The sequence below is a fragment of the Molossus molossus genome, unplaced genomic scaffold (assembly GCF_014108415.1).
Source record: "Molossus molossus isolate mMolMol1 unplaced genomic scaffold, mMolMol1.p scaffold_m16_p_14, whole genome shotgun sequence".
Lineage (NCBI taxonomy): Eukaryota > Metazoa > Chordata > Mammalia > Chiroptera > Molossidae > Molossus > Molossus molossus.
Genome location: NW_023425349.1, coordinates 2,668,717 through 2,681,501, shown reverse-complemented (window position 1 = coordinate 2,681,501; position 12,785 = coordinate 2,668,717). Strand labels below are relative to the sequence as shown.

Sequence of the window (12,785 nt, the reverse complement as noted above, 5' to 3'; positions counted from 1 at the left end):
TGGGGATACCTGCCAGTCAGGACACAGCGATGTGGCCCCCGCGACATCTCCACCTCCACGACGCCAAACTCGGGCACCCAAGGTGCCCCGCGGAGGCCCGGGGACTATCGTGACGCTTGTGAGCCACGAGTCGGAGCAGCCGCACACCTCGGATGCACAGTATCTCCTGCTGTGTGAGCACCTGGTGCGGGCTCTGACGTGGGCACCACCGAGCACCCCGCAGGCCCCGTGCTCCCTCACCTGAAACCAGGAAACCCCGCACGACTGTGTGGACCGCCACAGCCGTCCAGATGGGTGCTGGCAGACCCCGCGTTTGCAGATGAGAAAACTGAGCTGCAGACGGTGACTCTCCCTCCTGTCTCTCAGCTTTGGACCTACTGTGTGCCAGCTGCCACGCTGAGAGCCTGCGGACTTGGCTTCTGACTCCTCACAACAAGCCAGGGAGGGAGCGACAACTGTGAGCCCACCGTACCTAAGAGGCCATGGAGACCCAGGGATGAGGACACTGACCCAGCACCCCACCAGGTCTCCGCCCCGCCCCCTGCCCCCATTATGAAACACTGTTGAGCACCTACTCTGTGCTGGGAGCAGACAAGGCTTATCCCTGCAAGACCAGGGAAGCTGTGAACTTAACCACATTAAGACCAACCAACCAATGCTGATATAGAGTGGGGCAGAGGGAGGACGGATGGAAGGACAGACAGGTGGGCAGATGGATGGGTGTATAAGTGGATTGATGACAGGTGGATGGATAGACAGATGAGTGGATGGATGGATGGATGGACAGATGAGTAGATAGGTGAGTGGATGGATGGACAAATGGAAGTAGGGATGGACAGATGAGTGGATGGATGGACAGACAGATGAGTGGACAGGTGAGTGGATGGATGGATGGATGGATGGATAGATGAAGAAGGGATGGACAGGTGAGTGGATGGATGAGTGGATGGATGGATGGATGGATGGATGGAGAAGGGATGGACAGATGAGTGGATGGATGGATGGATGGACAGACAGATGAATGGACAGGTGAGTGGATGGATGAGTGGATGGATGGATGGATGGATGGATGGATAGATGAAGAAGGGATGGACAGATGAGTGGATGGATGGATGGACAGACAGATGAATGGACAGGTGAGTGGATGGATGGATGGATGGATGGATAGATGAAGAAGGGATGGACAGATGAGTGGATGGATGGATGGATGGATGGACAGACAGATGAATGGACAGGTGAGTGGATGGATGAGTGGATGGATGGATGGATAGATGAAGAAGGGATGGACAGATGAGTGGATGGATGGATGGATGGACAGACAGATGAATGGACAGGTGAGTGGATGGATGAGTGGATGGATGGATGGATGGATGGATGAATGGATGGATGGATGGAAGGAAGGACAGACAGATACTCAGAAGTATGGGTGGAAATGTAAGTGGATAGATGACAGATGAATGGAAGAATGGACAGATAGACAGGTGGTTGGCTGGAAGGACAGGTGGGCAGTGGGTGGGTGGATGAGAGGAAGCAAGCTGGGAAAGGGAGGAAACAATGATAAAAATCTATGCGATGAGCCAGACAAGTGTCCTGTGGACACGCTGAGGGCACGGGCAGGCCCCCGACCATGGCGGTCACCATGTGGCAGTGGAGCGGAGAGATTCAGCTGCGTTTTGTCTCTGTAGACCCCTGGCCCCAGGAAGGCTCCAGCAGCTGTCCCCCCCACCGCTCCCCGACTGCCCAGCATGAAGCTGCTCCCCACATTCCCGGCATGAAGCGGCCCCCTCTAAACACGTGTCTCTCTCCAGCGCTCGCTCCTTGGTGGCATCAGGGGGCAGAAGCACACGTGTTCCTGAACAGCCCTGCTCAGTGGTGGGGAGCAGAGGAGAGGAGGCGCCCCTCCCCCCTCCGAGTCTGTGGTAGAGACGGGCTCACTGAGAGTCACCTGGCCACTGTCTGTCACACCGGCCCCATGCAGCTCATGCTGAGCATGTGGCCCGGCTTTCACTCGGTTCTGATGACAAGCCATTCACAGGCGGCGGCCAGGGCTCGGGCACAGGCGGCAACCACTCACGCGCGTCCTGCCACAGCTGGGGGGCCTGAGCAGCGGCCCGGGCAGATGTGGGAGGGGACCGAACAGCAGAGGCTATGGAATGAGGTGGCAGCCGGGCCAGGCTGGAGCGTGGGGCTTCAGACCGATGCCATCCCCACCGAGCCATGAGCTGGGCACGAGGCTCAGGGCAGGCACCAGCTGGACAGAGGGGCCACGTGCAAGCCCACCCGTCAGAGAAAGAGCAGGCGGGAGAAGGCAGACCGCACCCACACACCCGACAATTCAAAGGTGGCCTGACCCCCATCCTGGGAAGGAAGCTCATGTCTCCAGTTACTGACTCCCTGGCTGACGCAGACAATGCCGACGCCATCGTCACGGGAGGAAGACACGCTCTTCCGTCAGGCTGGCCTGGGGACTCACACCCCCACCTGCCCCTACGGCGGGCCCTCCGAGGACGGTGGCCAGGACACTGGATGCCACCAGGCGGGACGACAAAAGCCATCTCGCTGGCTACTAAGCACATGAGAATCGCCACTTCCTGCCCCGATCTCTCCCCTGCACAGTCCGACCACCTGGAATTAACCAGGCGGCACCGGATGGACAGGACAGCGTCGGCCTGAATGGGCACCATGCAGGGAGCTGGGCGTGTGCCCGAGAGGGCTCGCAGACCCACCGCAGCCAGTCTCTGCCAAGGCAGGAAGGACGTGAGGGGAGGCACCGGGGCTTCGCGGCGGGACAGGGCCTCACCTTACTGAGGCCCCTCGGAGAACCGCTCAGGGCCAAGATCCCCCAGCGCCACCCTGCGACGGAGACGTGTGATTGAGTCACCTGGCTTCAGCGGTACCCGGCACGGTCAGGTGGATCAGGAAGACACAGGGTCAGAGGTTGGGCTCTCGCTCTCTGAACTGAGCACCAGGGTACCCCTGGCCACTGGAGACAAAAGGCGACCCCCACCAGGGGCTGAACTGGGGACCCCACCAGGCAACAGGCTGACCTATGGCCGAAGCAGCTTCACCTTCTGGTCAGTGACTCACAAGAGCACCGGGGTAACAGCTCGCACCCCAAGCTCCGGCAGCGGCAGGGAAGGAAACGGGTTCTCTCCGGCCAGCACGGGGTGAGGGGTGTTCACGGTCAGTCCCAGGGTTTCTCGTGCTGAGACTCGGATATGGGTGCGTTTACAGTCTGAGAACTCACTTCAAACAGAAGCCCAATGGGGGTGGGGAACGTCCAGCCTCTGCCACCGCCGACCCAGGCCTCGGCCCAGGGGGCACGTGAGCCGAGACGGCCACCCGGCCCAGCCCTCTGTAACGGAGCCCCAACAGTGCCTGAGGTCACTTGGCACAGGTGGCTGACAGAGGAGCCCTTCGTGGGCTAAGGACTCCAGGGCCTCCCTGTCCCCCTCACTCAGAGCCCCGCCCTTCATCACCCGTCCCTGCAGCCGTCCCTCAGCCTGGGGGACCAGCTCTGTTGCAACAGGAGCTGTGTCCCCTGGATGGGCTGACACGGGCCACCACCCTCCACCTCACTTCTGCCATCCAGCGGGCACCAGGGTGGGGCTCTCAGATGGTGAGTCTCCCACCTCAGCCTCTGAGAAGTGAAACTGGGCTTTTATGGAAAACCAGCTCACTATGCAAAGTACCAGTGTTGTGAAAATGATGGTTTTTTTCTCCAGGAGCCCGCTGAACGCCCCTCCAACGAGGAAGGAACGAGGAAGGGCTGCAAGCACAAAGGACTCTGGAAGAGTTCTGTATCGGGGTCTACGCGAGCAGGGGGGTGCAGCGTGGAGGTGAGGGTGCTGAGGACACTCAGCAACAGGGGTGCAGCCTCCTTTGCGTCCCCCCTCCCCCTCCTCCTGCCCCCACCCTTCCTGTGTGAAGTAAAAGGCCAACTCTGCAGACCTACCCCGAGCCCAACAAAGGTCTGGCCCTGAGCCCTGGGGACGTCCTGCCTGACACCTGGGGCCTTGGACCCAGCCAGGGCCTGTGCTGCTGATGAATCTATGGGTGCCCTTGGGCCACGTGGATCAGCCCCCCACTCCGGAGGGGCTGGAGACTCAGGTCAACCACGGGGGTGGTCAGCGGTGTCTGCGTGATGGACTCCCAATGGGAACCTGGACGCCAAGGCTCGGGCGGGCTCCTCGGGTTGGCAACGTCCACGCCAGCCGTCACACGTCATTCTGGAGGACTGTCCCCACGCAGCCGGGAGGGGGACCGGAGCGTGAGCCTGGCCTGCCCGGCACCCCGCCCGCGCCTGCTCCCCGTGCCGGCGGCACCTCTGCCCGCTCACTGAACCACCCGCCATGAGGACAGCGGCCTCCTGGGCCCTGTGAGTCCTTCTAGCCAGTCCAGACCCGAGGGGGTCCAGGCCCCCCCCACACCCTGTTTCTGTTAGGAAAGCAAACGGGAATATTTGCTGAGCCAACACGGAGCTAAGTCTCGTCTCAGGACACCCTGGGGAACCCCGGCGCGGCCCCATTTCCCCACATGTGACGGGCCCGGGAGAGGCCTCCGCCCGCTCGGGCCGCAGCACACAGGGCCCAGGGCGAGGCCCTGCTCACACGGGCTCCGCAGCCCCACCCACTGCTCTCTGCTCACCGTCTCCCCAGAGGGCGCGGCCGGCGGGGCTGGGCCTTCCTGCCCGTCCTGGGCCCACTGCCACCGGGGCTCCCAGAGCAGAGGGGAGGGCGGGCTGGCTGCGTGCTCAGCCCATGGCTGGTGAGCCACGGAGGAGCAGCTCGGGCCTCAGCTCCGGCTGTGAGGGCGAAGGGGCAACGGGACCTGGGGGGACGGGGGCCGACTCGGGGGCCTTTATACTCGGCAGAGGGCAGGACTCACGCTGGGACAGACGCAGGCCCAGCTCCCACCTTCTTCTCCACACTCTCAGCCACCAGCAGTCTCATCCCCGGCTGTGACGCCCAGGGAACAGGGGCGCTCCGCCCCCACCTACGGGGCACAGACCCGCGTGGCACAGGATGGGTAGAACCCCGACCCAACCCTCGTCGCGTCGGAAACAAAACCGGAAGCCACGCGCTGCCCCGTATCCAGACACAGCTCCTCCGGGCTGCGTGTGAGCTGCCCTGGCAGACCCCCGGCCGCTGCGGGAGAAGCTGCCCGCGCTCCCGGGCCTCAGGCGGCGGCGGTCCGGGACGTAAGCCGGCGCCGGGCTCAGAGCCCTCCCTTACTGTCACCCTTCGTACCCTGAGCCGTCACCGTGCTTCTGCGTGCGATACACTCGTAGTTCAGAAACGTCTTTCCACAGCCTGCCCGTGTCCGACGTAACAAGAGAACTCCTCGAACAAGCCCCGGGGTGCGCACGGCGGCAGCTCCCCGTGACCGCACCTGGGCCAGCGGCCACACCAAGGGGCAGCACGCCGGCCGGGCCCACACCGCCACCACGGCCCGGGGACTCCCAGCCTGCAGGTGGCGGCGTCTCCCACAGGCACCGGGGTGAGGTCGCCTCCCGGAGTTCCCACCCTCCCGGGCCTCATTCCCGGCTGCTGGCCACGTCCCCCAGGGGTATCGGAAAGAGCAGCTCCTGTGCCCGACCCGACCCCACCTGGAACCTGGCCCCCACCCCGACGTCTCCCTGACCCTGACCTGTGGGCCAGAATCCGAAATGTCACGGGGGCCGCCCTTCCCCCCTCCCTGTGGGACGTGTGCCCCATCCATGTGTCAGGGGTGAGAGACCAGGCCACAGGGGTCACAGGCGTCTGAGCGGAATGAAAACCGAGCAGAGGTATTCCTGCCCCGAGACCGAGGCCGGCAGGCGGGCGGGTCCCCTTGCCCCGGTGTTCACCACAAACACGTCCGCTTCGTTTGCACCCGGCCTCCGGTTCCGGCGTGTGGCGAGTGCCGGCGGCGAGCTGTGAAGAGTTCCTTCGCTGGTCTCGTTACCGAAATCGGAACAGATCTGGCAGCCGTCAGAACGTGCCCGCCAGCCGCCGCCAACAGGCAACTCAAGAACACGCTGAAAATTCAGCCCGCAGACCAGGGTCACGGGTTCGATTCTGGTCAAGGGCGCGGGCCTCGACTGCAGTTCATGCCCGGCCCTGGTTGGGGTGGTGCGGGAGGCAACCAGTCGATGTGTCTCTCTCACATCGATGTCTGTCTCTCTCCCCTCCCTCCCACTCTATCTGAAGATAAATGAAAAAATATCTTTAGGTGAGGATTAAAAAAAAAAAAAAACCCACGATAAAGACACAGGGTAACCGCTGAAACTCGTCTGTGAGCGGCCGGCGCTGGGAGGTGGACAGGGAGGGTGGAGGCTCTGCGGACTCACCTGATCCCTTTGTTCTGGGCCGCATTGTGCAGGGACAGTCTCGACACCGCAGAGATGACCTGGGGGAAGACGGAAAAGATGCGTCTGTGATTTCACAAGAAAACAGAAAATCCTCGTAAGCTGCCACGAAGGGTTTGGAGAAACAGAGAACTGTCCAGTGAGCACATTTCGTCGGGGGAGAAACACGGCAGCCTGTTTTTCAGGCTCGATACCTCCTGGTAGTCCTGGTGACCGAATCTGTCATTTTGGTGCACGGGCACCTGAGGGGCGATGGCGCAGGCTAAGAGTGCGTGAGGGGGTCCTGGCAGTGGGCCCCGACTGGCAGACGTGTCAACCAGGAAGCTGTGGAATGCTCAGCACCGAGCAGTGCCCCCACCCGCCCTGCCCTGCGTGCCCGCCAGCCTCCCGACGCCGCGCCCGCACCGCCGGCTCCAGAAGTCCTGGTGCAGCTATTCCACAGGTCTCCAACCCGATGGGCAGCAAGCAGGCACCGGGCTCTGCGGAGGATCACGAGGAAACGGAGGCAGGAGAGGGTGCACAGAGACCAACACGGGCGAGCACAGCGACAGGATTCACGGGGCACCAGGGGGAGGGACGCCAGGCTGGCCTCGGAGACGTCACTGCGTGAGGGCGCATGAGCTCGCCTGTGGGTGCTCGTGTGCACGGCACCCCCTGTGAGCGGGAGCTCGTGTGTGCATCCCTGTGCACGAGCTGAAGTGTGCACAGTGCACATGTGCGCGTGCGTCTGTGAGAGAGAGCGAGCATGCCAGGTGCACCCGGGGAAAGGGAACCTGGAGTCACCCAGGATGACCACCTCTCATTTCAGACACCGCCTGCACGGTGCTCGTTTTCCCAGGAACTGAGCCCACTGTGCCTGCTGGGTGCCCCTCCCTGGGGAACCCTCACGCCCCTCCAAGGCCTATCCTGCCGTGGGCTTTGGGGAGGCAGAAAAACTGAGGGCAGGTCACTCGCCCAAGGGCCCGCAGCTGGGACACAGTCCTCAGACTTCCTTGCAGCCCGATCTCCTTGAGGCGGCAATTTCTTAAAGGTTCGGGGGGGCGGGGGAGATCCAAACCGTACAGAAGGGCCCTGTCTCAGCCGGGGAGACACAGACTCGGCCCACGAGCCGTGCGCTGTGTGCTGTCTTCCGGGAGGTGGTTACGTTCCAGGGCTGGGACTCGTGGAAGCTGGGGCCCTGCGGGACGACAGGGTTCGCCTGTGCTCCCTCAGACAAGCCTCAATCGGTTCACTGTGCAGCTGGCCCAGCCGGGCCCCCCGGCTCGTGGGCTCTGTGGGGTCTTTCACAAGCCACGCGGCTGTGGCTGTCACTCTGGCTTTCCAGACCTCTAAACATTTAGAGAACGGACACTAAAGCAATATTGCTGTATGCCCTTGGCTACAGCATAGAGGCTAGAACTGTGGGCGAAGGGGGCGCGTGCTAACCTGGCAGCCCCGGGGAGGCCTGCGTGGCGGCCTTGCAAACTCGCAGACCTAAGGTAACCACAGAGGACGGTCTGAGATGAAAATGTCTTAACTAGACGCAGTTTACGGCAGCTGGTCCCGTCCTAGGCAGGCATCTCCCCGACAAAGGCCGTCTCTGCCCTCACTGAGCCTGTCTGTGGTCTTTCCGCACCTACGACGACACATCTTTGGAATGTCACAGGACTCTTCCTTTCCCCGGACCCCCCGAAGCATGGGCTCCGGCCTGCGGAGACCCCAGATCCCCTCGCTGTCGCTGGGTCGACTGCTGACTGGTGACTGTCCTGTGCCCACCTGGGTAAAGGATGTGTGTGTCCATCACTGCACTTTCCACCCAATCCCAGAGCTTCCTGCTTTGCTCTCCCGCCTCCTGACCCATCACCCGTGGAAGCCACAGACGGAGCCCACGTGCGTCTCCTCTTTCGACTGTAACGTGTGAAACAAGGTGCCGACCGCCCTTCTCCGGACCATTGTCTCCGTCCGCGAGGATTTGCTTCCCGGCGACTGTCCACAGTTTTGGCTCAAACAGACTCAGAAAATGCTTCCCAGGTCTGAATGTTTCTTACGTTGACAAAGTGCTGGAGCTGGGAGGGCTCGGCAGCTGTGGGCACACGAGCCCCTCCTAGGCCTGCCCCCTCGCAGTCCCCCCCAGCGAGCCGGGAGCAGGCTGGGGCCCTTCTGCAGAGGCAGCCCCAGGACCAGCCGTCGGGCAGCGCTGCCACAGGACCAGAACCCACTTGCTGACCCGGAGTTAGTGCGAAGGCGGAGCCTCGTGCAGGGAGCGGCCGCCGCAGCCAGCGGACCACGGACAGAGCCGGGTTGGCGCTGCGTCCCTGTGCCCGGGTCCCAGCTGCTGCCACCCCAGCGGCCTCAGGCCTGATCTCACAGTCACCCGGCCCAGGCCGGGGTCTGTCACTGGTGGTTTGTAAAGGGCTCGGAGCTGGGTTCCTGCCCGGCTCTGCCGGAGGCGCCCGGCCCTCGGTCCGCCGGGGCCGCTTCCCGGCTGGTGTCTGTGAGGGGACCTCAGGAGCCCCTGCAGCACGGCTGCGGGGGGCAGGCATGGGACCCCCGACACAGCTGGGGTGAGCTGGGGGCGGCGGGGGCCCCTCCTGAAAGGACACAGAGCTGGGAGCACCTCCCCGCAGGGGGCCGGGCTCCCCCAGAGGCGTCACTCTGGGGAGATGATCGAGACCCCTCCACGGCCCTGCCAACTCTTCTGAAACGTAAATGTCAGAGGATGACATTTCCCCGCTTCTCTCTCCACATCGCACCTGCGTCCCAGGATGTGAATGAAATGAAGACAGACACCTGCCCGCCCGCCCTGCCCGCCCCGCCCCCACCCACACGCAACCAGCTCAGGCCTCTGGGCCCCGCCCCAGCCACTCCACCTGAGCCCACCGGCTTCATTCCCCGGCCAGCCAAGGAACGTGTGCTCGGGTGGAGTGGGGTGCAGGGGGGCGGGGGGACAAGGAGAAAGACCTGCTCCGGAGAGGACCAGCCCCGCTGAGAGGAGCCGCGCACATGGCCAGCCCCTGTCACACTCGGAGGAGCAGGAGGGTGGGACAGCCCCGAGGGCGGGACGTGGAGTAGGTCTGAGGTCTTGGCTCGGTCCCACCAGCGTGGCCTGCTCTCTACCAGGTCTCGATCCTGGACACCAGCGGCCAATCAGCCCCCTCGCTCACAGGGGGAGCCTTAGCATGCAGCCCCCCACCAGTACCCCAGGCTTTGGGTGAGACAGAGTGGGGCCCGGGAATCGGCAACATTTAAGGGCCCGTGTGGCTCAGAGGTACCGCCCAGGTGGTCAGACGGCAACACCACAGGCTCGGTCACGGCACTGCCACCTCGGGACACCGCTGAAGGAGTGTGGACGGGTCCAGCAGTAGGCAGGAGGACTTCTGCAGAAAGGACATGTGGCCTGGACCCCAGGAGCTCGGGGTGGGGTCCAGGCCAGAGCAGCATCCATGCAGACCACACCGAGCCCAGAGTTCCAGGAAGGAGCTCCCAGGACCCCTGCACTGGGGAGGGGGCGGTTTACAAGCAATAGGCTGATGACATTTATGCCGCTGGCCCCCACAGGTCCCTGAGACAGGGCAGCACCACTGTGCCGGTCTCAGAACCCCAGCTTCTAATCCTGTCCAGGCACGGGGAGGCTGGCAGGTGGCCTCCTTCAGAGCAGGGTGGGGGGACCACCCCGTTCTCCCAGCCCTCCCTGCCCTGATGTGCCCTCCCGCCGCCAGTCTGCCCATCCTCACGCCTCTCGGGAGTTCTCACACCTCACAAACTCTGGCCAGGCTCAGCCTGACATGACAGGACCCGGAACCACAGGGGCCCGGCGACCCCGCCGGAGTTCCCACCATGAGCACGGCACGGCCGCCTGGAGCTCGGGGCCCAGCCCCGAACCCACAGCCGTCAGGCCCCGACTCATGCGCTGTGTCAGGGCTCAGGCAGGCTCCGGGGCCCGGGGCTGCACGGGCCTGGACCCCGGCTGCTGACCTGCGTGGACGCGCCCGTGAGTGTTCTGGAGACCGCACCCGCCCCTCTCCGAGGGCCCAGCACCAAGAAAGGCTCAGGAGCAGTCCGGCAGGGCTCCCAGCCTCGTGCTGCGGGGACTCTGCCCGCATCTGGGTGCCGGGGCGCTCTGCAGGGGGTCATGAACGACGACGCTGAGCTCCCCGGGGTGCGGAACGACTTGGGTCCCGAGGTCACTGCAGCAGTTCACACACACTCGGAAACGCGGGCGGCAGGAGGCCACGCCCACACGGCGGAACCCGAGCCTGCACGACGTCCGCGGGGACCTGACCGGCACAGTCATAACCCAGCGAAAACACGGGCTGCAGGACAGGCACGAGATAGGATCTGCCTTTCAAACACATACGCTCCTGCCTGGCCAGCCTGGCTCAGCGGCAGACCAGCGAGTCACGGGTTCATGCCGGCCGAGGGCACGACCTCGGCTGTGGTTCGTCCCCGGTCGGGGTCGTGCGGGAGGGAACCAGACGTGTCCCTCTCACGTCGATGTTTCTCTCTCTCTCCCTTTCTCTCCCTCCTACTCTAGCTGGAGATAAATAGAAAAATATCCTCGGGTGAGGATTAAAAATAATAATAATAATAATAATAATAATAATAATAATAATAATAAAACATTCGCTTCTTGAGAGGGACAAGGCCAATAACACATGAAACGTTAGCCCGTGTGGCTAACGGGGTGGCTCCTCCTTCCTCTCACTTTTCTCCAGTGAACATCCCCGTAGGGTAGGGGAACCTTCTATGAGAAGAAACGTCCGCCAGTGCCCAGCCCGCCCCCGAGGCGTAGCCTCGACCTGAATTCTCCTGCCATTAAAACATGTTACTCACACCAACAGGACTGGCTCTGGCCTCAAGGTGGACATGCAACGTCAGGCACCCCCACCATCCACGGCCATCGGCTCGCCCACCCCCAACTCAGAGTGCACAGCGCAGACCCCCCACTCAAGCTACAGCCACCAGGACACTAAAGGGGACCCACACTCTCACGAAACTGAGGGGGACTCAACATGCTGCAGCAAATGTACCAGCATGTGAAGCGAGGCCTCAGACGTGCGTAGATGTCACTTGGGAAAGGTTGACAAGGGTGGGTGGATTGGTGGGTGGGTGGTGGGTGGGTTGATGGACGAATAAAAGGATGGACGAATGGATAGATGGATGGATAAGTGGATGAGTGGGTGGGCAGCTGGATGGTGGGTGGATGGATGGATGGATGGACGAACAGATGAATGTAGGCGGCTGGCTGGCTGGTGGGGCAGATGTGTGGGCAGATGTGTGGGTAGATGGGTGTATGGGTGGGGGTGGGGTGGGTGGACTGACAGATTAGTAGATGGGTGTGTGGGGGTGGGGTGGGTGGACTGACAGATTAGTAGATGGGTGTGTGTGGGGGTGGGGGGGTGGACTGACAGATTAGTAGATGGGTGTGTGGGGGGTGGGTGGACTTACAGGTTAGTAGATGGGTGTGTGTGGGGGTGGTGGGTAGACTGACAGATTAGTAGATGGGTGTGTGTGGGGGGGGGGGGTGGACTGACAGATTAGTAGATGGGTGTGTGGGGGGTGGGTGGACTGACAGGTTAGTAGATGGGTGTGTGGGGGTGGGGTGGGTGGACTGACAGATTAGATGGGTGTGTGTGGGGAGGGGTGGACTGACAGATTAGTAGATGGGTGTGTGTGGGGGTGGGTGGTGGTGACTGACAGATTAGTAGATGTGGGTGTGTGGGGGTGGGGCGGTGGACTGACAGATTAGTAGATGGGTGTGTGGGGGTGGGGTGGGTGGACTGACAGATTAGTAGATGGGTGTGTGGGAGTGGGGTGGGTGGACTGACAGATTAGTAGATGGGTGTGTGGGAGTGGGGTGGGTGGACTGACAGATTAGTAGATGGGTGTGTGGGGGTGGGTGGTGGGTGGACTGACAGATTAGTAGATGGGTGTGTGGGGGTGGGTGGGTGGACTGACAGATTAGTAGATGGGTGTGTGGGAGTGGGGTGGGTGTACTGACAGATTAGTAGATGGGTGTGTGGGAGTGGGGTGGGTGGACTGACAGATTAGTAGATGGGTGTGTGGGAGTGGGGTGGGTGTACTGACAGATTAGTAGATGGGTGTGGGGGGGGTGTGGGGGGGTGTACTGACAGATTAGATGGGTGTGGGGGGTGGGTGGTGGGGTGGACTGACAGATTAGTAGATGGGTGTGTGGGGGTGGGGTGGGTGACTTACAGGTTAGTAGATGGTTGTGTGGGGTGGGTGGGTGTACTGACAGATTAGATGGTGTGTGGGGGGGGTGTTGGGGGGGCTGTACTGACAGATTAGATGGTGTGGGGGGGTTGGGTGGTGGGTGGACTGACAGATTAGTAGATGGGTGTGTGGGGGTGGGGTGGGTGGACTGACAGATTAGATGGGTGTGTGGGGGGAGGGGTGGACTGACAGATTAGTAGATGGGTGTGTGTGGGGGTGGGGG

The 12,785-nt window shown here is 62.5% G+C and overlaps 1 protein-coding gene across 1 annotated transcript in view; it reads right to left on the bottom strand.

Annotated features, from left to right (window-relative positions):
* Positions 1-12,785, bottom strand: part of VAV2 (vav guanine nucleotide exchange factor 2) — a 150,691-nt gene that overhangs the window by 65,091 nt on the left and 72,815 nt on the right. The window contains exon 3 of the mRNA XM_036260401.1: positions 6,332-6,390. Within this exon, the coding sequence (XP_036116294.1) occupies positions 6,332-6,390 (59 nt within the window). The remainder of the gene's footprint in view (positions 1-6,331; positions 6,391-12,785) is intronic.